At 36.5% G+C, this 26,051-nt stretch overlaps 1 protein-coding gene across 1 annotated transcript in view; it reads left to right on the top strand.

Annotated features, from left to right (window-relative positions):
• Positions 1–19,961, top strand: part of LOC149086693 (ATP-binding cassette sub-family C member 3-like) — a 36,025-nt gene extending 16,064 nt beyond the window's left edge. Inside the window, exons 20-30 of the mRNA XM_089231048.1 lie at positions 166–286; positions 1,439–1,583; positions 10,139–10,304; positions 11,005–11,204; positions 12,855–12,981; positions 13,601–13,702; positions 14,449–14,595; positions 14,925–15,083; positions 15,242–15,408; positions 17,529–17,723; positions 19,741–19,961. Of these exons, the coding sequence (XP_089087174.1) occupies positions 166–286; positions 1,439–1,583; positions 10,139–10,304; positions 11,005–11,204; positions 12,855–12,981; positions 13,601–13,702; positions 14,449–14,595; positions 14,925–15,083; positions 15,242–15,408; positions 17,529–17,723; positions 19,741–19,852 (1,641 nt within the window). The 3' untranslated portion in view covers positions 19,853–19,961. The remainder of the gene's footprint in view (positions 1–165; positions 287–1,438; positions 1,584–10,138; positions 10,305–11,004; positions 11,205–12,854; positions 12,982–13,600; positions 13,703–14,448; positions 14,596–14,924; positions 15,084–15,241; positions 15,409–17,528; positions 17,724–19,740) is intronic.
• Positions 19,962–26,051: the final 6,090 nt, after the last annotated feature.

The raw sequence follows: 26,051 nt of genomic DNA, 5'->3' as shown, positions 1-26,051 counted from the left end.
TTTTAGGAAGTTAACATTAAAAATTCATTCGATTAGTTAGTACATTTCCCCCCGCAATTTATTGAAGTTTCATTTGCATAACTTTTCATATTTTACATGGAAATATTGAAAAGTAATTCTGAAAATATTATAGTATAATATTCTAATTTCCTCATTCAATAATAGATTGGCAGCAATGTGTGGTTGAGTAAGTGGAGTAATGATCCTTTGCTCCCGGATGGTTCTCAAAATGTTCCTCTGAGGAATAAAAGACTTGGTGTTTATGCTGCAATAGGCTTATGTCAATGTGAGTTTATGTCAAGAATTTAATTTTTTCTGCTAGCTTCAATAAATTTAGTAATTCATTTACTTATATACTGGGAAATTCAACAGAATTTCTTAAACTTTATTTAAAAAACAATACAAAACCTATAATCAATCAAATTTTGAAGTATGACTGATAATTACAAGCTCAAATAAGTCTGGTTGTGCTAATACTTAGGGGCCATTCAAGTATTGCGTAAGCAGATTTTCAGCCATTTGACCCCCCTTGTCAGCAACAGTCAGCAAAACTCTGACCCCCCTCCCCACTGTCAGCACAATTTCGTCAGCAGCTTAGAATGTTTCATATCTTCAGAAAGGGGTGGTTGATGACGTAAGCAACCTTCAAACCTCCTCCCCTTGTCATCAAAAGTCAGCAAATCCGAAACCCCCTCCCCCCTCGATGCTGGCGTAATACTGGAATGACCCCTTACTGTCTGATACGAATACACACAAAACAAAACAAAAAAAAAATATTACCAATTTTTTTACTACTTACTACTTACCTCGAACATCTTCCTGTGGAGAATTTATAATGAATTGGAACACGTCGGAAAATGTGTGTTCTGAGTGTACGTTTAGCACTAACGTGTAACATATTCATATTGTTAGAGTTGTGCAATGCGCATGTTATTTGTTCAAGTGGTGTTGTCATCTGGCTTCCATGTTCTGAAGTAAAAAAGGCAGATATCGGCATTTTTGTGTTGAGTAAGTATCGTGTTGAAGGTCTGTCTGCTTTTTTGCGGAGAGCCAACATTTACTCTATGACACACTACAGTTTGGTAAGTGTTTATGTGTGAGTTTCATTTTTCCACCAGGAACTCCCAAATGAGGCAAATGAGGAAATTCTCAATGACTTGCTTTATTTATACGATCGGATCAGGTCTCTTTAATAATCATTTCACATCTTATTGAACAAGTTTTTGGTAAAAAAAAAACCGATTTTTTATTCCCAATCAGAACCCAGTTGAAAAAACATTTCAACCCCGTATGTTTTCAAATAACTTTATCTAATTTAAAATCAATGGATGTTATGAAATATTACTTATCCTTGGTGTGTATCAATGTATTATATCATTCATCAAGAGAAAAATATTCATATTAAAGATTGGTTTATTTTTTTTCACTCATTGTTCAGGTTTCATGATATTGTTCGGTGCATTTTCTCTGGCTATTGGAGCTGCCAGAGCTTCAAATGTGTTTCATGGAAATATGTTGGATTCTATCTTGAGGTCTCCTATGTCTTTTTTTGATACAACACCCTTAGGAAGGGTTGTTAACAGGTAATTTTTGTATACTTCATTTGCTATTTGGTATTGCTATCGACTACATATGTAGCAACTTTCATTTGGCTGAATGAAATAGTAGTTTCGTGTTCTCTTAATATTGAATAGTTTTGCACACATTCAAAAATATCTAGTGAAATAACCTTCTCCAGGTTGGCTATTTGATAGTGCTGGAGCTTTTTTTATGTGTGTGTGTCTGAGAGTTCTATCATCCTAGGACAGCTGACCGTATTTTTTTTTTTTTTTGAATAAGGATCACAGATTTGGGAGTTCTCATTGATGAGCGGCTTAGGTTTTCTGAGGAAGTGGTCTTCAGAAAACCTAAAAAAAAGTGTACAGAATGCTCCGTTTCATTCTCAAAAAGGTCTCTTCCCATCCTTCTAAAGTGATCCTTACACTTTTCCGGGGCTTAGTTCGTCCTGAATTGTAGTATGCTGCATGGGTTTGGAGACCTTACCTACAGGAGGACATACATTTGGTCAAGGGGATGCAGAGAAGAATCACGCGTGCTCTTGATGGCACACGGAGCTTAAGCTATGGAAAGAGACTTGATTTTTTGAAAATGTTTACATGGGAAGAACTCAGGTGTTGGTGGGGAGGGTGGTACATGAATGAAGTGCTTAAAATTTCCAATGGTATGTATAGGATGGACCATGAGTATTAATACACCGTCAACCGACTGCTTTGACAGAGGGACACCAATATCGATTAGTAAGGGACAACTCCAGATTGTGGTGTCGCAAAGAATTCTTAACTAATAGCTGTGTGAATGGATGGAATATGTATCTTACCCTGAGGACATGAATTCTAACACAATTGGCAGTTAAAAAAAATACGATTAACATATTGGGATAAATCGAGAAGCTATCCATACTTATATAAGACAACCATAAATTTTTTTTATGAGAAGTGTACTTTATCTTAATTATTGGTTTTTTACCGCCCTTTTTGGGTTGCTTTATTTTTACATAGTTTAGATATACAGTCAATTCGCGATAACTCGAACTCCGGCAACTCGAATATCTGTTTAAGTCGACGTTTTCACTCGGCCCCAGAACTTTTCCGCATTTTAGTGTCAAAATTTTCCCTTAACTCGAAGTTTTCGTGAATGAGAGAAATTTAAAAAATAGCATTTATCAGTATAATTTTTTTAGCATTTAGTAATACGGTTTAGTATTTAGCAATAGAATTTAGCATTTAGTAATACGGTTTAGTATTTAGCAATAGAATTTAGCATTTAGTAACACGGTTTAGCATTTAGCAATAGAATTTAGCATTTAGTAATACGGTTTAGTATTTAGCAATAGAATTTAGCATTTAGTAATACGGTTTAGTATATTTAGCATTTAGAAATAGAATTCAGTAGATTCATTTAGTGGATTCATTTGTGTGCTTGCAAAAAGTGAATGACTGAATGAAGGACAAAAATAAATGACAGTCAATATAGTCAGACAGTCGAAATAACGACAGGCCAAAAATCACTATGTTTTGCCAGAAAATAATTATGTATAAAACTTTATTTATATATGATTCGTTGCATTTATATGATTATCATGTATAAGCGTTTATTTCCATAATACAGTACGTCTAGTTTATTTCTGAATATTCTCATTCAGTGATTAAATATTATCAAATTAGAGTAACTTATCTACAGTAGTTTGGCATGCTCTTTACTAATACGATATTCGTAAATATCACTGCCATTTTAATAAATCTTTTATTTTATCTCTAAAATTGGAATTTCCGATAAGTTGAACTGACGATAACTGTCTTTTGTCAGCTGCTGCACGTTCGACTTATCGAGATTTGACTGTATTCAGAGATCCATATTTTTTATGGTCATCTTCTTTCAACCCTCTCGTTGGACATTTTGTCTGTTGTGGTATTTGTATTTGCATTTGATCTTGAACTGAATACTTGCTCAAATATAGCTTGGATGTTTAATAGATTAAGTTACATCAACTTTATTTAGGTCTAAATCAGAGATTCCCAAACAGGGCATGGAAACGCCTAACTTTTTATCTTTTGCTCCCAACACAAGATGGAGTTGATGTCAACTTTCGCTTTTCTTTTCTTGTGTATTTCTTATTATTATTATGTCTCTCTCCCTCTCGAAGGGGAGAAATGTGTAATAGTGTATGTAACAACCCTCCAGTGGGAGGTTGTCTTATGTAATCCCCAGCGTTTTTCAGTCACGCATTATTGAATCACCCTTCTCACAGAATTAAAATTTGTTGAGTTTAAAAACACAGGTGTGTGTTTGAGTTCATGGTATTGACCATGGCCGTTGGTCCGTCGTCGCAGGAGCACCAGTGAACCTATAGATTGATATTTGATTAGTGAATCGAGCATCAGTGAACCTATATATTGATAGTTGATTAGTGAATCAGCTCAACTTTGGATACTCAACTTTTCTACACAAGAAACTGTAAGTAGAATTTCACCAAATTCATATTTCGATTCGCACGATGGCGAATTTAACTGTGTTGAGTCGACGTAAGGGCAACGTCAAGGCCCAAATCACCAGACTTGATAAATTCTTGTCAGATAATGAAAGTGCTAGTGAGGCAGTAATTAAATGCAGAAAAGAAACATTAAACACGACAAAAAACAGTTTTGAAGAGTTGAAATTGAAATATTATGAAGTGTTAAAAAATGATGAATTCGAAGTTCTAAATTTAGAGCTCTGTGAAATTGAAGAAAAATTAGAGGACATTGAAATCCGTTTGAGTTTGTTAAGTTTCGTTCCCAGTAAAATCGAAACTAATACTTCTAAGCAAAACGTAAAACTGCCAGAAATTCCCCTGCCACAATTTAGTGGTAAATATGAAGAGTGGACCTTGTTCAAAAATCAATTCAATTCTCTGATCACCGAAAATATTAACCTTTCCGATGTACAAAAACTGTATTATTTACAAGCTGCCTTGAAAGGTGAAGCTAGACAAGTTCAAAGCATTGAAGACACCTTTGATTCATTATTCTCTGCACTAGAGAAACGGTTTGAAAACAAACGTTTGATTGTTGATACGCATATCAATGCCTTAATTTTAATCCCTAAAATCACCCAAGAGTCGGCTAAAGATTTGAGAGCCTTGCTAGACAACGTTCTAAAGCACCTGAGAGCATTAAACATTGCAAATCTTAAGACAGATGCTCTGAGTGAAGTAATATTATCCAATTTAATTCTCAGAAAATTGGACAGAGAAACAAGAAAACAATTTGAAATGACCCTAGAATCTACAGAAATTCCTAGTTGGGACAGTTTGATTTCATTTTTGGAAAGCAGATGTCAGTTTTTGGAAGGTGTCACGCGAACTATTCCCGTCCGTGAGCCTCGCAATTCACCTATAAATAAATCGAGGACCTTTGCTGTAAAATCCTCTGACTGCGGGAAATCATGTCCTGTATGCAAATTAGAACACTCCATATATGATTGTTCTGAGTTTCATAGGCTAAGCATTAATGAGAGGCAAAATATAGTGAAAAAGAAACACCTGTGTTTCAATTGTTTAAATGACTCCCATACAGTAAATCAATGTATGTCCAAGGGCTGTAACATCTGTGGTTACAAACATCACACCCTCCTTCACAGAGTTAAAAGAAATGACTTGTTAGAAGACAAAACAAAAAAAGAAGGAAAGTCGTCCTCGCAAGCATCAAACGTACTCCCGCTTGCTGATAAACAATCCGATGAGATGGGGGAAGTCAGTCACACATCGACCCTCATAAACAGCACTCCTCGACAAGTGACGAATAACTACGTTCTTCTGGCTACAGCAGTGGTATACGTGAGGGATTCACGAGGTTGTTTACAACCATGTAGAGCGCTGTTGGATAGTGCATCGCAGTCAAGCTTTGTCACTACCGAATGCGCAAAGAGACTTGGGCTGAAAAGAAATAAAACTTTCGTCGCTGTGTCTGGGTTGAGCGGCTTACCAGTAAACATAAACCAAAAACTGCATGTGGTAATTTCATCTTCAGATGACAAGTTTAGGCGCTCATTGGAGTTGCTAATAGTTCCGAAAGTGATGGGTTTCAGTCCTTCCAGATACATCAACAAATCTGAAGTTTCCCCTCCAGAGAATATACGGCTAGCAGATCCCGACTTTAATGTTCCGAATAGAATCGACATTTTATTGGGTGCCGAAATATTCTTTGAGATTTTATGCGAACATCGGATTACCACATCTAAAATATCGTTGCAAGAAACTGTTTTTGGTTGGATAGTTTGCGGTGCGGTGCAAAACCAAACCGAAAGTAATGTGCGATATTGTCACTTATCAAATGAATTAGAACATTTAGATAACACCTTGAAAAGATTCTGGAACTTAGAATCCATAAACGAAAACAAGCTTATTGAAAGTACTGAGGCATTTCTTTGTGAAAAGCATTTTTGTGAGACTCATTCCAGAAATGAGGCAGGTAGATATGTAGTGCAACTACCTCTTAAATCAGATCAAACACAATTGGGAGATTCTTTGGCTATGGCTAGTAGAAGATTGAACGCAACGTGCAAACGACTAGACAAGGATGAAGATATGAAAAAGCTTTACGTGTCCTTCATGAAGGAGTATGAGGGTTTGGGACACATGGAAGAACTCACCTCTGTTGCAGTTCATCACAACACCTACTATATGCCACATCATGGCGTTCACCGACCTGATAGTGCGGGTACAAAACTTCGCGTTGTCTTTGATGCATCCGCCATCTCTTCTTCAGGGGTGTCTCTTAACCATTTGCTCATGAATGGTGGAACCATTCAACAGGATTTATTCTCAATTATGATAAGATTTCGTCAACATAGATATGCTTTCACCGCCGACATTGTAAAAATGTATCGGCAAATTCTGGTTGAATCCAGCCATTGTGATTTGCAGAGAATCGTGTGGAAAGAAAATCTGAACGATCCTGTTAAGGTGTTTAGATTATTGACTGTCACCTACGGTACAGCTTGCGCTCCGTATTTAGCTACACGTGTGCTGAAACAACTTGCGCTAGACGAACAATCTCGATTTCCTTATGCGTCCAAGATTGCACTCTCGGACTTTTATGTGGATGACATCTTGTCTGGTGCACATGAACTACATGACGCTCTAGAGCTTCAGCGTCAATTGATACAGATGCTCCAAACTTGTGGAATGACACTTCACAAGTGGTGTTCCAATTCGACACTGCTAAACGCAGTCAACCATGGCGAGAATGGATACAGTTTTGATGCCAAGGACAATGTCACTGTGAAAACGTTGGGCTTGGCTTGGAATCCCCAAAAGGACTATTTCACGTTCAAGGTAAGCTCAAACCTATCTTCCGATTACACCAAACGCACCGTTCTCTCGGATATAGCGAGACTGTTTGACCCTTTGGGTTTGCTAGGGCCTATCATAGTTAAGGCAAAAATATTCATGCAGCGTTTGTGGCTGTTGAAATTGGACTGGAATAATACGCTTCCAAAAAAGGAAGCAACCGAATGGTGCAAGTTTATTACTGCCCTGCATGTTGTTAATGATGTATGCATTGATCGTTATTGCTTATCTGGTGAAGGTCACTCAATTGAAATACATGGATTCGCCGATGCTTCTTCTGAGGCTTATGGCGCAGCAGTTTACGTGCGGTGTCTTTCTGAAAATGTGTACAGCGTTAAGCTTTTGTGTAGTAAGTCAAGAGTGGCTCCACTCAAGGTGACTACTATACCTCGTTTAGAATTGTGTGCAGCAGTGTTGCTGTCCAAGTTGATCAGTAAGGTCGTAGAATCTCTAAGATTAGACCTTAAGAAAATTATTTTGTGGTCAGATTCAAAAATTGTTCTGACATGGATAAACACCTCACCTCATTTGTTGAAAACTTTTGTAGCCAATAGAGTGGCAGTTATTCAGGAAATAACTAGTGGGTATAAGTGGTACCACGTTAGATCCGAAGACAATCCAGCAGATCTGGTGTCACGTGGCTTGTCTCCTGACAAATTAATTCACAATGAATTGTGGTGGAGCGGTCCTGATTATTTGAGATCAGAACTTAGTTTTGATTTGGATCCACCTACGTTGGCACAAGAGGATGAGACATTTGCGAGTGAATTCAAGAAATCCGTTGAACATTCATTGGTAGCAAGTGTTGATGATGTTATAACACCCATAATAACGAAAGCCAGCAGATACACAGCCATCATTAAAATAGTTGCTTACGTGCTTAGATTTTGTTCTAATGCCAGATCTAAGACAGATAAAAAATCAGGTCCACTCACTGCCCAAGAACTTGACGTGGCAAGAATAAAAATAATCCAGATAGTTCAAAGGAAATTCAGTGAGGAATTGAGGAACTTGAAGCAAGGGGCTCAAGTCTTCACTAAAAGCAAATTGAAAAATCTCAATCCCTTCATCGATCAGAAAGGATTGCTTCGCGTTGGTGGTCGCATAAATGAAGCAGACATTTCGTACAATCAAAAACACCAGATAATTCTACCAGCCAAACACCGACTAACGAGACTGATTTTCGAATACTATCACCGTAAACACCTGCATGTAGGTTCTCAAACCTTACTGCATCTCGTTCGCCAAACTTTTTGGGTTGTTGGTGCAAGAAACCTTGCAAGAAAAATAGTTCATGAGTGTGTAACATGCTTCCGTGCACAACCGACCACTCTTGAGCAAATAATGGGCAACTTGCCTAAGGAAAGAGTAAACAGAACTTTTCCATTCAACGTTTGTGGAGTAGATTTTTGTGGCCCATTCTACGTAAAATTCAAGGGTCAGAGAAGGGGCCAATTGCATAAAATATATGTTGCTTTATTCGTGTGTTTTGTGACTAAAGCAATCCACCTAGAATTCGTATCAGATTTGACAGCAGACGCATTTATTGCATGTCTAAAGAGGTTTTTCGCTAGACGTGGGAAATGCTCATCAATATTCAGTGACAATGGCACTAATTTCGTCGGTGCCAACACAGAGTTAAAACGTCTTCATCAGATGGTTGTGAAACCTGATGAATCTGTGGCTAATTTTTTCGCCTTCGAGGAAATCACATGGAATTTCCTACCTCCAAGAGCTCCAAATTTTGGAGGCTTGTGGGAAACTGGTGTCAAGTCCTTCAAGCACCATTTCAAAAGAACTGTTGGGTCTTCCAAACTCACGTTGGAAGAGTTCCAGACTGTTATGACCCAAATTGAAGGAATTTTGAACTCCAGACCACTTACACCTCTATCGCCAGACATCAATGACTTTGATGTCCTAACACCAGCTCACTTTTTGATTGGACGATCGCTTAACACCGTTGTTGAGCCTGACCTGTGCCACCTTGGTGATAACCGACTATCTCGATGGCAGCTCACAACACGATTCGTTCAGACCATCTGGAAACGTTGGCAGATGGACTACCTAAGTTCGCTCCAGCAACGAAATAAGTGGCACTTCTCAAAATCTAATGTGCAACCAGGTGCCATGGTGATTGTCAAGGAAGATAACGTGCCACCGTGTAACTGGTTACTTGGAAGAATTGAAGAAATCATTCCAGGTCCAGATCACAAGGTTCGCGTTGTGACTGTTCGAACTAAAAATGAACTAATCAAACGATCCATAGCAAAAATTTGTTTGCTCCCGCTTCAAGAGAAATGAAGTGACTTGGTCTTCGTGTAATTTTTTATCTAGTGTTTGTGTTTATCATATTTAATCGGATATATCTTAGTATTTTCATTTTTGCATTTTAGCTGCATAATTTCATTGCATATGATAATGATGTTTTTTTTAAGCTTTTCAGAATGGATATTAATTTGAATTGACTGTACATATGTTTGTTGCATTTTTAATCAATTGCAACGCGTGTTTGATTACAGCAGTTATGTGTTTAGATTTGTTTCAGTTCATTTTGATGCTTAAGATAGGATATGCCTGCACAAGTAAGATGCATTTATCTTGCAAATGTATTATTACCATTATAGTTATATGCTCATGATTCTTCATAATTATTTTTACAATATGTATTGTGTACAAGTTTTGATTTCAAGCATTTTTTAATTTCTTTTGTATTGTGTTAAATTGATATTGGTTGTAATTAGCATTACAACGCCGGGCGGGATGGAAACGCCTAACTTTTTATCTTTTGCTCCCAACACAAGATGGAGTTGATGTCAACTTTCGCTTTTCTTTTCTTGTGTATTTCTTATTATTATTATGTCTCTCTCCCTCTCGAAGGGGAGAAATGTGTAATAGTGTATGTAACAACCCTCCAGTGGGAGGTTGTCTTATGTAATCCCCAGCGTTTTTCAGTCACGCATTATTGAATCACCCTTCTCACAGAATTAAAATTTGTTGAGTTTAAAAACACAGGTGTGTGTTTGAGTTCATGGTATTGACCAGGGCAGCTGAAGCTTCGGGCTTAGTATAGGATCCTATGAGCTGGCTCGAGCTGGGGCGATGGGATGAAAATTTTTCTAAAGAAGAGGCGAGATGATTGGGAGACTGATCTAAACGATGAAATTTATTTCCAAATACGTAAAAAAATTATATTTTTTCTGCTATAAAGATTTTTGATCTTAATTTTTTTTTCGATTTTCATTTTGTTAGGTTTGGTCGTGATATTGATGACATCGATTCTGGGTTTCCTCAGCAATTGGACGGTTGGTTGTCATGCTTCTTTCCTGCCTTAGGAACAGCAATAGTCATTGCATGCACTACACCAATCTTTATGGCATTTTTGTTTCCTATAGCCGGCATATATTATCTGATTCAGGTGTTTGTTCCTCTTTAAAAATCAAATATGCAATATATGTAACACTAAATGTAATAAATGGGTTATTATGCATAATCACAAACCATCTTGATAAGTTTCATAAATTTCACTACATTTGCAACTTCTACTGGCGATTATGCATAATTACAGTTATGCATAAGTTCATTTTGATAAATGTGGAAAAATCATAAGGAAATATTTAAATTCAACCACTTATCGGTTTCTCTCGTGCATGATGGATGCGTTACACACATATTGCGCCTATAAAAATTGAATTAAAGGGAAATATGTGTGAAGAACATAGAGAAAATGAGAATTTCAATTAGTCTTGTACTATTGGCTTTCTTCACTCATAACAAACATAACTAATATTACTGATCTAATTCACTATCCCTAGACGGAAGTTTCATCATAATCTATGGTAAAATTGAGTAATTCATAGATGATTTATGATATATTCCAATACCAGTGAGCGGATTATGAATGAAATGCATAAAAATAATCAAAATAATAGGTGATTATGCATAATGATCTTATTTACATAATTACATCAGATTTTTTGTAATGGAGGAGGATTCCGAAGTACTGGGAATTGTCCAAACGTGGGAGCTACTCTGCTCCACGGTCAAAAATTGTTCTAGTTTCATTTTATTTATATATTGCAATAACGTGCAATGAGTTTTTCTTTATTTTTTTTTAGAAATATTTTTTGGTTACTTCTCGCCAATTGAGAAGATTGCAGGCTGTGTCAAAATCACCCCTTTTCAGTCATTTTGCTGAGACCATTCAAGGTTCATCATCGATTCTATCGTATGCAGTTCAAAAACAATTTATTCTGAAGTTTGAGCAGAAGCTAGATACTACACTTATGTTCGAGTTCTATTGGGCAACGTGCAATCGGTATGCCACAAGGTTTTTAGTTTTCAAGAAATTAGGAATCTTTCCCTTTGTGGATTTCATTTTATTTTTAATCGGTTACTTGCCTTATTTTTCAGTTTTGTAATCTAATTTTCCTGTTACTTAGACCAGTGGTTCTCAACCCTTAGAAGCCGGTGGCCCAGGAAATCTCTTGCGTAAGCAAGTACTCAAGGGGGGTCAAGCAGGCGTACTCAAAGGGGGGTCTCCCCGAGCCAAGATTATAGTGTTATTTTGCGAGAAAAAAAAGTAAACCTCCCTCAGAAGGAAAAAAATCTGCAATCCCCCCCCCCCCTCGGAAAATTCTGCCTACGCCTATGTGCGTAAGTGAAAGGCCCGGTCATACACACAACTAACGAGAAATTGATTAAAAAATGAAACTTCGAATCCCTCACGGCCCGGTGTGACTAGTGCTAGAGCACGGTAGTTGAGAAACACTGACTTAGCCTGACTATATACTTCAGCATATTTTGAAGCGGCTGTTCTTCGGCTATGCACAACTTGATACCGTTATAACACAACCTTTTTAGTATGCGGGCAGATAAGCGGAATTTCTGCCCCTCGCGGGCCAGAAACTTGTGCATACCACCGGTAAGGTTTCTTCACCTTTGTTGCGACTTGCGGTAGCAATTCATTTCCCGCCATTGGCAATTTTTCAGAAGTTTCAGCTATAGATAACAAATTTACTTGTCTTTGATATTTTTTGTTGGCTTTAATTGACAATATTTAAATAGAAATTTACTTTACTTTATTTTGATAATTTTTGTTGGCGGTAATTGGCCATTTTACTTGTCTTTGACATTTTTTATTGACTTTAATTGACAACTTCACTTGCCTTTGATATTTGTTTTTTTGATTTTAATTGACAACTCTTCTTGCTTTTGACAATTTTTTGGCTGCAATTGGAAACTGTACTTAGATATTTTTTGTTGTCTTTAATTGTCACAATATTTATAGAAATTTATTTTACTTGCATTCGACATTTTTGCGATAATTGGTGATATCCCATATGAATCCCGATTTCCAGTATTTTTATGAAAGAAATATGGTCAACCTAGGCATTTATATATTCTTCGATACGTTTTCATCAGTGTGTGCACAGCATGTAAGGGGCCGTTCAAGTATTACGTAAGCAAAGTTTTTGCCATTTTTGACCCCCTCGCCCCCCCCCCTGTCAGCAAAATTTCGTCATCAGCTCTGCCCCTCTGAATCCTAACTCATATTTTCATAAAGGGTGGTTGATGACGTAAGCATTATCCAAAACCCCCCCCTCCCCCCTTGTCGTAAAAAGTCAGCAACCCCCCCCCCCATCGATGATGACGTAATACTTGAACGGCCCTAAATAAACAGTTTTTGCAAATTTGCTTCCCTCAATAATCACAGATGTAATTCCTCGAATTCATGATCGCTTGTTACAATTCCTCAGAATAAGAGATTAATATTTTCTTTCGGCTTGGTTACTTTATAATTGTCCTGATGCCAAATTATCCAACTCAATTTTATTTAACGATAAATTTATTTTCACTAATTTTTTTTGTGTCATCGCTTAGTTGAATTTTTTAATTGTTTTTGATAAAATTTGTGAGAATAAAATATATATGTCCTGAAAACTTCATTCATTTCATTTTTCTTTAGCTGGTTGCAGTTACGTCTATCTTTCCTTGGAAACGTGATTACACTGGTTGCTGCTGTCTTGGCTGTATATTCTAGGGATTCTTTGGAAGCTTCAACGGCTGCTTTATCATTGACCTATGCTCTTTCAGTGAGTTCAGTTTGCACGACATTTTTATGAATTAAGAAAAAAATTGATACAGTGTAAGATTTGCGACTAATATTTGTGGAAAGACAGTCAAGCCTTATGGAAATTATAAAACACATCTGGGAAAATCTGGGATTTTTTATTCACCAATCTAGTGATAGGCAAACCACTGCCCGTGGACCATATGTGGCTCACCAAGGGGTTCCATCCGGCCCGCCAAAGGTGTTCAGGTAGAAAAGTATCAATACACACAATACAATAAATACCTAGGCTCGCCGTATTTTCTTTTTTAGGCCATGTATTTGCTGTGTGTATTCAAATATACACTGAACCATAGAGCGTTAAACGGAATTTTTATAATGTATTTGGTATTTATTTGATTCCACAAAACGGGTGATTCTGTTAAGGGGTCATTCAAGTATTACGTCAGCATCGAGGGGGGGGGGAGGGGGTTTTGGATTTGCTGACTTTTGATGACAGGGGGGGGGTTTGAAAGTTGCTTACGTCATCAACCACCCGTTTTTGAAGATATGAAATATTCTAAGCTGCTGACGAAATATTTTTTACCATTGCATTAATTTGAATCATGTTATCTTTTACACATACTTTTTAAATCGCTCAGGTGAATGACCTTCTAATTTGGCTCGTACGGACAGGAACAGAGTTGGAGAACAAATCCGTTTCAATTGAAAGAGTCATTGAGTATTCAAAACTTCCTTCTGAAGTGAGTCATATCACAAATTTCATACTTTTTCAACGCTTAAAAAAAACATTTAATGAATATTAATTGATAAAACAATGTTTTTTCCTAATAAATGAAGAATTGTATTCTTTAGTTTGTTTATAGGTTTCCTCACAAATATTGTGTTCTTTGTGTAATTATTTTTAGAGGTGACTGAATGCAGCTTATGTCGAGTAGTATTTTTATCCACCCATCTAGTTTAAAAGTAATTGATCAAATTGCTTGTTACAGATCAATATGGATTTATACTTTAAAATTTTTTTTGTATTTATAATCTCTATAATGCAGCGTTTCCTCAACCTTTCTGAACCCAAGGAGCACTAAAATTACTAAAGTAATTCGATGGACCACTAATTAACAGTATGTGGGCTGAATTTATTGTTCGATTCAATGGGAATATCACTAAACAGTGACGTCAGAGTCAGGGGTACAGTGAGTGCTTGAGCACCCATGCAAATTTTTAGAACGGGTCCGAGCACCCCCGGAATTGATTCAGAAATCAAGATTTTCTGCACGAAACTCAAGTGGAGCACCCACAGGTTCAAAACAATTCCGACACCCCTGCATTTAATATTCATTGCATGCAACTGAATAGTTTTCATTTCACCAGAATTAAATTTTCAAGTCTGCCTGCGAACTCTCTACCTATCTTATCTTTACGGACCGCGATTTAAGAAACGCTGCTTTGATGCATAACATTCTTTTTACTTCAATTTGTTTTTTGGCAGGCACCTTGGGATATACCACAAACACGTCCTAAGTCTTCTTGGCCAACTGCTGGCAGGATACAGTTGAATAATTATAGTACAAGATATAGGAAAGGCTTGAAACTTAGCTTGCGAGATGTAACTTTGAATATTTCAAACAACGAGAAGGTAAGCAAAAAAGATAGAATATTATAAAAACGAGAATATAATATGTTGAATTTTTAGTTTTTTAGATTGTATTTTATACAGTTTCATTCATTAAACTTCATTTTTTAATTTATATGCAAAATCATTAAATTTATTACAAACGTTTATAAACTGATATGTACGTATATACAATTCATTAATTGCGAAAAGAAAGAAAAGCCAAAAGAGAGCGGGAAAAACATTGATTTGTAATAAATATTTGCAAATGTCACACTTATTTCTAAAACCTATGGATTTAGGAATAAGTAAAATAAAAATATTGACAATTTGATATTTTTTTGTTTTCTTAGGTAGGCATTGTAGGCCGTACTGGGGCAGGGAAATCCTCCTTGACACTAGCACTGTTTCGTATCCTTGAACCCGCTGGTGGTTCTATTGTGATCGATGATGTAGATGTGTCGAAAATTGGTCTTCATCAGCTGAGGTCAAAACTTACTATAATACCACAGGTATACCTGAGAAAACATTCAATTTACACTTTCACTATCATTATTAAATTACTAAATTTTATTCAAATTATATAATCTATAAATATCACGAAATATTTTTTTCACTGATTTATGTATATTTTAATACGAAATCTTCAGTGATATTTTTCTCCCACTAGGATCCTGCTCTTTTCACAGGTCAACTGAGATTGAATCTTGATCCCAATGATTGTTACACAGATAAGGAACTCTGGTTCTGTTTGGAACAAGCTCATCTGAAGTCATTTGTGAAGTCATTTCCAAAGGGTTTGCAGCACGAAGTTTCTGAAGGTGGAGGAAACCTTAGGTATGGCTGTATAAATAAATTTTTATTAGAGACCCTTTCCTTTTGATTTTGTGCAATATGATTGGTAATGCTCACATGAATTCAGATGTGTATATACCTTATACACTTTAAATACTTCTTGTATGCAATTACGAATGTTTATGCCCCATGGCGATGTGCAGTGATACCTTGGCTAGCAAAGATAATACATTCTGGAATCTCATTTGTTAGCCGAAACACGAGTTCTCATACGTTTCTATGTAAAATCACTTAATTCATTCCAGGCATTGCACAAAATTTAAATTTAAGTTTTATAACGACAAAAACGAACCGAAGGCTTCACAGATGGATGAAGGAAAATTTATAGGAATGTGAGAAACGTTTTTTTTCTCAAGATCTTATTTTTATACTTTATACATTTGTCATAGTACACATATGTTACTCATGTATTTTTTCCATACATCTAAACCCAATAGGGTTCTAGGTGTCTATCTTTGTGGTGTGATCAGCACATTTCTGTCTCACATTGCAGATGAAAAAGATAAGCTCTTATAGAACATCTGGGCAGTTCAGTTTAATGCTAAGAGTCTTGCACCGAAGCATTAATGCTCTAAAAACATTCGAAGTCAGCTTATTCTTTTAAATGCATGATTCGTAATGACTTAAACGCTTTCTGAACGAGAAATAGAGGTTATGTCTGTCTGGAAAGTGATTCGGAGGTAGACGTAGGCTCGACGGACGGTAATTCTGGCGATAATTGGAGTGAAAATCGAGCTTACAACGTAGCTTTGTTGTAGAAATGTGACAAAAATGTTCGTGTGTTAGCTCCCTCGCCCCCCCCCCCAAATCCATATCTATTAGTCAAGGTAGGCATATTGCAAAAAAAAAAAAATCTTCGTTTTAAAAAAAAAGTTGAAAGCCGAGGTTATCACTAATTTGTATTCCTAATGGTGAGATTGTTGTGGATGATTGCTTTCGTGAGTTTTCATTTCGAGAGCTGCGTAATCCAAGTTCTCTTGCAAGGTATGAAAAATATGCGAAGATAGAGGCAACATTGAAATTGAATATCATGAAATCTTTCATCAAGTTTCAAAATGAAAGATTCCGAATGCCTTTTTTTGTAACAATCAGACTGAAAAATTAGTCATTTGGAAAAACTGTTTTTTTTCTTTCATTAATTTTCCAATGAAATATTTTACTAAAATATATATTTGTAAACATCAGTCATATATATATATATATATATATATTTTTGTTTTGTTTTGCCACTATGGTGGCCGAGTGGTCATAGTGACGGACTCGCATTGTGAGTACCCGGCTTCGTACCCCACCGTCGCCATAGTGGTGGTCGGCCGAAGTTGGTTTTCTGTGGTTTTCAACTTCGAGGCGCGAATGTGAGCTGATCTCCCCGTTAAAAAGTCTCGCCACAGAGAGCAACAGGCCTACAACAATACAATTATTAAATCATTACACTTCACGCATAGTTAGAAAAAATTGGTGGCAGATCGCAGCACTACATATAACAAGCATTACACAGAAACAAACTTCACGCCAGGTTCACTACACACACACACACACATTCTAACATATACCAATTCGTTAGAAGTTCCGCAGAGGAATATGGACGATGTGCATGTATGGTTCAGCAGCAGCAGCAGTCATGCATTTTTATGTGTTGTTGCAAAAGACGATCGAAAAAACGTACATATTAATGTCCCAGATTAACTCCTTTATGTGGAATATAAATTCTTGACGTATTATTCTTGCATAGTAGAAAATTTTAGCAGTAATGCACAAATCTCGATATAACGACATTCTGTAGACCAGGAGAAAATACCGTTGTAGAGGGATTATCATTATATCAAGAGGCATCACTTCAACAATATAGTATAGGCATTACCAAACAAAACTTGAAAAAAATATCGTTGTTGATTGAGTTATCTTTATATCGAACATCATTGTAGTGAGGTTTCACTGTATGTTGAAAAAACACAATAAATACTGAGAAGATTTTCTCGAAGTTTTCATAGTTCTTTAACAGTTGTATTTCTTATTTTTTCATTAATAAAGAATATTTTGATAAATTTTATCACTATTTCATAGAAAGTTGGATGTAGAATCCCGATTCTTTTCCTTATTAGTGTTGGACAAAGGCAGCTGGTTTGTCTTGCACGTGCACTTCTGAAGAAGACCAAGATTTTGATTCTTGATGAAGCAACTGCTGCTGTGGATGTCGAGACTGACCAACTCATTCAAAATACCATCCGCAACGAATTCAAAGACCATACTGTCATAACAGTGGCACACAGGCTGAACACGATCATTGATTACGATAGGTGACTGAACTTTTCAGATATCATTCTTTAAACTAAGTGAGGGAATTAAAATTCAACGTGACATTTCCAATCTAATGAATTCCTTTTATCAATTGGTCATATTGAGATCATAAGCTTCAATCGCATTGAGATTTACCAGCAATAAGAATAACAAATATGGGTAATACAAGATTCATCGAAAGACTGGTTATTTGTGGAGATGAAGATTACAAGGAAGAAAATTCATCACTGCCCCCACGGGGACTCGAACCCTGGTCTCTCGCTTGCCGAACGAGCGCTCTACCATCTAAGCTATGGAAGCAGATAGGGAATATTACAACCTTGGAGCGTATATATGTTGAAAGGCACCGTACATGGACGGCGTCAACAATCAACTAATAGCTCGTGAATGACAAAGGCATTGCTATCCGGCATGCGAGAGACCGGGGTTCGAGTCCCCGTGGGGGCAGTGATGAATTTTCTTCCTTGTAATCTTCATCTCCACAAATAACCAATCTTTCGATGTATCTTGTATTGACAAGTGGACAGGACGTTTCTATATGCAAATATGGGTAATATATATTATTAATGATTCAATCGTCTTGTATACGACAATTAATTTTAAACTGATTATAATTTTTTGTTTACATATTTTTTTTTTATGAATGGACACTGAAAATCCAGTTTGAGCAGAACACATTTTTTTAAATATTAAGGATTTGTGTTGAAAAATTAATGTGTAGAATACCCACCACCTGAAATCCCCGGTTAATAAAATCTCTCTCTCTCACACAGCTCACACACACACACACATACATATATACATATTCGAAATGAATTCTATCTACTAAGAAATTGAGTGGAACTCGAAAGGAAATTTAAACTTGTGAATTATTTGGTCCCATTTTTTTTTTTTCATTTAGAATTAATTTGCGAATATTTTCAAATTTCGGTAAAAGAAGAAAAAAATGAGGGGAGTCTCTAGGTTAGAAAAGTGACAAAAGAAATTAGAAATTCGAAAATGGGGGGATTTCTACTTGAAAACTGAGTACATTCCTGGCGTACGTTAAGTCTTGGTGTACGTTCGCTCTACTGTTATGAGCAATTTACTGCAGTAAAGGACTGACTGCAAATGTCGAAGAACAAATCTGTAAATTAAAGATCATGAAATCAAAGAAACCGACCAGATTGAGCTTTTTAAATATTTTTAAAATTATTTCGAGAAAACAATGAGAGACTCTGTGAAACAGATCAATCAAAGTCTTCGGGAAAATGTTAGCATAATTTCCTTGAGAACATTTGCACGAAAACTATATACACTAAATGTGCTATAATTATTTATTAATAAAAGTGCCAATTCATCTGTATTGGATACGTTACATTTTACTTCATAAAATTTCTGTTTAAAAAGTATTTTTAAATTATAGTTTTTGATTCACCGGTTATAAAAATCAGCCGCTTAATAAAATCAAAATATCAGAAAAAGGTTATTTTAATAAGCGGAGGGCACTGTATATCATCGATTATAATTTGAAAATTTCAGTGATCACTACGATCACTTGATTTATATTCAGTTTCTATCAGACTGTGTCATCGAAATCGCAAATGAGCATTCTAAAATTACTTCAAAAATCAAAATTGCCTGTATAAGTCTTAAGATGTGCAACCACGGTTCTACTTCAGGCAGTGCCGTCTTTACGCATGGGCTCGCGCGGGGACCTCAAGAGAAAAGGGCCTCACAAAAATTAAATGTGGTTGAAATTTCCGAGAATTCGCCATGTAAGGCCAATATTTCGCCACGTAGAGCTTCAGAAAAATCATCTGGCTCGGAGACCCTTGATGCTGTTAAGACGGCCCTGACTTCAGGAGTCTATCTAGGAGGCTTTGGTACAACCACAGGGTACGCTTCAGACGCTCAACTACTGCCGTAGTAGTTTTTAAAAATTTGGGATTTTGAAAATTGACCTAAAATTTGCATGCGGTGATTTCAAACTGATTTTTTGTGCAATAAATAATGAAGTGCAATGATATATTTCAGAATTGTTGTTATGGATGATGGTCAAATTGCTGAAGTTGGAAGTCCTCAGGACCTATTACAAGATGGACATTCAAAATTCAACGGAATGGCAAAGGATGCTGGACTCATATAATTATTTATGATTTCAATTATCTTTTTATTCTCATAAATTTAGTTGATACATTATTGTGCAGTAAATAATAAAAGTAAATGTCTATTTAACATTTAAGAAAAATGCTTCCGTTTGTGTGAGACTTCAATTCAGCGTATTGAAATATATAATGGAATTAATTAATTTTATAATTACAGTAGAACCTCATTATAACGGACCCTATTATAACCGACAGTTAGAGCAAATTTCAATAATAGTAAAGGGAGCTTAATTTTTATCTGATGAGTTTAAATTTCCAAGCACGCGATTAAACACTGATCGTTGTGTTGTTTTGCATAAACATGAATATGCGTTGTATGACCCATACTCTAACTCGCCAGCCAGAAAAATTCAGAGCAATGCATTGTATTCATACATATCTTTCTCAATTCAACCTATGTTGAAGGCCATTTTTTACATGATGTATAATAAACAATTTTTATAGTTAACTACTGTACTTTGATGTGTAATTTGTTGCATTACACCCTCTATCAGAATTATTTGTCATAAACCGGACTTTCATTAAAACGAAAGTTCTTTAGTCTCCTATTAATCTGCTACAATGAGGTTCTACTGTTTTGAGAAGAAAAAGAGTTTGAATGTTCTTGGAAAATGGAATGTCGATACCTTCTTCTGTGTGTTTTATTTTGGGCATGAGTTTCCTTTAGATTAGTTTTGATTTCACCTCCTCCTCCTCCTCCTAACCAGAACATGGCCTGCCGCTATGTCTCAACGAAGATATATAAAGCAGGTGATCAAAGACCTGATTTTGGTGTCTTGTCTTGGCCTGTTTTGGAGAAAGAATGATTATGAAATGAAGTGTTATTTTATCACACGAAAGAAAAGCAAAAAAGCGAGAAAATTTGGGGAAAAAGTATTCCTTCTACAGTACGTAATGAAATAAACTGATATCTATATGAAAAAAGGTAACTTAAGATTTAAAGAGAACTTTGTGGTGCTCATCAATTTATTGGAGTCTTCCAATGAACATCATGAGCGGAGATACGGGAAGGCATGGGGGAGCAATTCATCCTTCCCCCACAGCGTCAGTGATGGACTGACGCTGTGGCCAGTATGCGCGTATACAGTCGAATCCCGTTTTAACGGATAACGTTATAGTGAAAATCTCGTTCTAACGAACACTTTTCTAATCTCCCAGATAAGTTTACATAGGAACAATGCAAAAACCTGGAATTCTTTTATAACGAAATTTCGCTACAACGAAGTGATTTCTCCTGTCTTTTGCAGTTCGTTATAACGGGATTCGACAGTATGTGAATTGGCATCATCGTCATCATCATCATGTACACCCACCAGCTTTCATTATCACGGCTTTCCCCCCTCCCCAGCCTTTCATGTCTATCTCCGCCTATGTTGAAATGCGATCAGCACCCGATTTATTGTCTCACTCATCTTACTGTTAATCTTTTCTATCTCCCAGGGGGTAGTACCACACACACACACACACACAAAAAGCCTCCTATATAATAATAGATAGTTATAGAATAGTTAATAGAATAGAGTAGTTAATAGAATAGAATAGTTAATAGAATAGAATAGTTAATAGAATAGAATAGTTATAGAATGGAATAATAGAAAGTTATAGATACTTCTAGGAGGTTTTGGTAGTACGTTACAAGATCGGCTCGCTAATGTATACGTGCCAAACACGGGCCTCAAATCTTAAAATATTTTTATTCAGTATATGAGTTATTCATTAATTTTTTTTTAACTTTATTATCTCAATACGTATTTCATTTTATTTTGTTTAAGCCAATTCGAGTCAGTGTTTCACCGCGCAGAGAGGCCTTTTTCAAAGAAAATGCTCTCCTGATCTTGATAAAGAGATCCCATAACATTTCTTCCTCTTCAAAGTACCCTTATCTCAATTCATATTCATCGGCAATATATTGTGCTATGACAATAAATAAATAATGAATTCTGAGGATACGATAGAGAGAAAGTACGAAAGGCAATTCGTTCTTGAATGATATTTTCTTTTATCACGTTTTTTTCCGCTTATCTACCCTCCAAGAAAAGACGGAAAACGATAAATAAATATTCCAATCCAAGGTTATTAATATTTTTTATTATTATTATTATTATTGTGAAATGACTTTTCTTTATTGCGGAGAAGATGAAGAGGAGGGGGAAAGAAGAAAGATATCACACATACACAGAAGGTGCTTATTAAGGGATAAGAAGAAACAAAACAGCTGCACTCTATATTGTGAGGAAATTGCGCAATTTGAACGCAACCAAAAAAAGAAATGACATCGACGTTTTCTTAAAAGATAGCTTACTCTCTGACCCTTTCTATTTTGCCCCGCGTTTTCAATTCAAAGTTATTCTTTTATTTAGATCAGTGGGCGTAATTTGTCGGAACGTATCAAATATGAACATTTTCGGAGATACATTCTGGGTAAGTAAAAAAAAAACCAACAAAAACTCTTCATTGATCATAGCGATTTATAATTTGAGGATTATCCGTGTTACGTAAATAGAAACATCGTGGGGCAACATGTGCGGTCAACAACTCTATCAACAATCCATATAGTATGTGTTGTCGATTTAGATTTTTTTTTTAATATCAGAAATTTATTCGAAATATTTATTATCAGAAATTAAACTAAAATTAAAATTAAATTTATTATCAGAAATTTATTTATTTGTTCAGAAATTTATAAATTTTTATTATAACCCTAGGGGAAAAAAATAATTCTGAACAGGGAATCCCAACTCCCCCTCTCGTGTCCCCTTGAGTATCAATCATACCAGAATTATAAATATCTCAGTCGTAGCGACAGGGTCATCCGAGGAAGTCTGTCCGAAAAAATTACAATATATATAATAATAATTGTAATTTTTGTAAAAAATTCTCTGTAATATCTGTATTTCTTGTAATTTTGTATATATTTTTCTCATGCTTCATTTTGTATATATTTTTCTCATGCTTCATTTTGCTTATAACCTCAAGCTCTTGTATATTGTCTAATATTGTATTTCTTCAAAAAATATTTTTCTCATTTTTCATTCCATTTTTTTTTCTCGTCTAACATGCATGTTTTTGAGAAGGCAGGAGTCGAGAATAACAGTTGACATTTTTAGTGCAATTAGGCATAGCTAGCCTTCAGAAACGCCTACTATTTTCGAATCATTCATGGGCTTCCCCCGATGACGACCCACTGCTAGGGGTTCTATTTCACCTTTTCACTCTTGCATAAACTCCATCTTGTATTTTTTTTTTTTCTTTTAATAATTATCAATTGTGTGCGTGTGTATATATATATATACGGGGTGATTATAAAAAAAACTATCCCGACATATGGGCCCCTAACTATCATACCATTCACAGAAACTGAATGAAATTTTGGCGTAAGGTATTTTGAGGTATGCGCTCAAGAATGATATGGAAAACAACAGTGTCACTCTAACAGTTACGGTTACAGTGAGAAAATTTCGAAAATATCAAATGGCAACACCAAGTTTTTTGTATTGGAATGCGATCTCCATACTGAAAAACACTAAATAGCGTTGGAATGGCACCTGTAGCACGAAAATCCCCGGAGCTAGGCAAGGAAAAAGTAAAAAGGACTTTGCCGTGCACCACAGCATTAATGTTCGTTTCATTCGTCACACCGTTTCTTCGGCTGAGATCCCAGCCTGATTAGTCCTCCACAAGGTCATGTGGAAAACACAATAAAATGCTTTATTTTATGCTGCTTCTCTGTCCTTATTGGTTGTCCTCACTTTTAGCCTATCTACCGCCAGTGATTTTCATGCTACAGTTGCCGTTCGAACGCTATTTAGGGTTTTTCACAATGGAGATCACATTCCAATACAAAAAACTTGGTGTTGCCATTTGATATTTTCGAAATTTTCTCACTGTAACCGTAACTGTTAGAGGGACACTGTTGTTTTCCATATCATTCTTGAGCGCATACATCAAAATATCTTATGCCAAAATTTCATTCAGTTGCTGTGAACGGTATGATAGTTAGGGGCCCATATGTCGGGATAGTTTTTTTATAATTACCCTGTATATATATAGTTATTAACAAGGCCCAGATGTTGTTGCCCTAAATTCTTGAAAAATGACTAAAAAATGCGCTGAAAACTTGAAAAAATAGCCTAAAAATGAGGAAAAAATGGCCTAAAAATTAGAAAAAAAAATGTCAAAAATAATAAAACGGAAGTTTTCTTGAAAAACCGGTAATGTTTGAATGCCGAAAGAAAAAGTTTTGACAGCATTAATTATCATGTGTAAATTTTTTCTCAACATTTAGATTTCCTCAAAAATAACAATTTTTCTAATAAACGAGTTATAATTCATGACTCGGTCGGCAGCACTGGCGTTATGCCCCCCCCCCCCCCAAAGGGTGAGGCTGACAGACTCCAGCTTGGGGGCCTGAGACAATTCTTACCATTTTTTGTTTCTTCACTCGAAATTCACTATTGAGAGGACCGTGAATAATCTGACCGGAGGGCCCTGTTGCTACATGGGGGAAGGGGCATGACTGGCGTACTCGGGGGGAGGGGGAATCAACAGTTCGCCAGTAAAGTGCCACGCTTCCCTCGTTCACTATGCACCCTATATATTGAAAAAAAAAAGCAACCTTTGTTACTGGATTACATAATATCATGACGCCCTCTTACGCAGCCTGAGGTCATGCTCCTCTTTCTTCTGTAGCAGAGCCCCTTGAGGCTGGGGTGTTTAGTGGGGCCCCAAGGCAGATTTTTCACTGCCCCTCTATAGATGTGAATTTTGTACTGTAAAAAAAAAGAATGAGAAGAACCTTCCTGGACTGGAGCCCTGTCATATCCATCTTTGTGGGTGCCGAGACGTGTCTGGGTTTGCCCATGCGTTAAGGTGGCGCTAAGGACCTTGGAAGTAATAACAACTACCCTGCTTGAAGGTAACTCTGGATCCTTGTGTTCTACTAATTTCGACGGTGATTGGTGTATATGTGTGAGAGAAAAAACCAAATAGGAAATATGTATATTTTACTGCCAAAGTCCGAAATTAGCCAGATCGCGAATCAGCCAATTTAGTTGTAAATTGATCGGGGCAATGTCCGAATTTCAGGCTTTGGCCAGCCCAATTCGAGATCTGGCCGGAGATCCCTGGCCACAGTCCAACAACGAAAGACATGATTCGGGGTCATCTCCAAGTGGGTCGTCTGTTTAACTTACACCTGTCAAAATGGATTAGTGGAATTTTATGTATAGCCTACTATGCTGCCTTTTGGAATTTTATGCCATATTGACACATTTTAATTTTTTATGAAATTCTTTTGATGTATTTTATGTATTGATATGCATGGGCACCCAAGAAGCAGAGCCGTCTTAAGAGCATCATGGGCCTCCGGGCCAACTGATTTTTCTGAGGCTCTACGTAGAAATTTCTCGAAAATTTTAACAAGTTATCATTTTTGTGAGGCCCCCGGGCCGTGCCCGGGTGGACCCATGCCTTAAGACGGCACTGCCAAGAAGTTGCCTGCGCATATATATCTTCTTGTCTAGGCGTATAATTGGGTCTCGGGTTAAGTGGCGTAATTATGATCAGCGGATGGTTTTATATAACATTTAGGTGTGAAACCTACGGACTCCTACCGTAATAACGACCTCCAGAGTTATCTACACCATAGGCATGGGCGGAGATACTTTGGCCCAGCGCCAAAGGTAAAGCCTACTAATCTATTTCCGTATATATGAATTGATATCATCATCATGCCCCCCCCCCCAGACTTTCAAGTCTATCTCCACCTATGGGGGGCAGTTGATGTAACTACTTGCTTATTGCCAAGTTAGCGCCTTTTTCGTGGTAATTATGTTCATGTTAGCTATGAAAACCCATTATATCACAGTCACGATGCGGTAATCATTTGTTTTCCCTCAAAATTTGGCAGGAAAAACTATATGTATATATTTTTATACAAAATAGTGTTTCCCTCTCAAATTTCTATTTTTTTTCCTCCTCTAGTCACATGGAGCTAATCCAATACAGATACTCTATAGGCCCTGGGTCCCAGGGCTGGATCCCTGGTCAGACAATTACCATAATTTTTTGTTTTTTAATGCTATAAATTCACTATAGAAGGGCCCATGAGAAATCTGACATCATGGAGTAATGCCCCTAGGCTGGAATCTTTTGCGGGTCCCCCGACCAGACTTTCACAAG

The sequence above is a fragment of the Pholcus phalangioides genome, unplaced genomic scaffold (genome assembly GCF_987345545.1).
Source record: "Pholcus phalangioides strain wild (caught in Gottingen) unplaced genomic scaffold, Ppha-v1.0 ptg000004l_1, whole genome shotgun sequence".
Taxonomy (NCBI): domain Eukaryota; kingdom Metazoa; phylum Arthropoda; class Arachnida; order Araneae; family Pholcidae; genus Pholcus; species Pholcus phalangioides.
The sequence above is the reverse complement of the archived record's forward strand: the minus strand, read 5'-3'. Positions and strand labels throughout refer to the sequence as shown.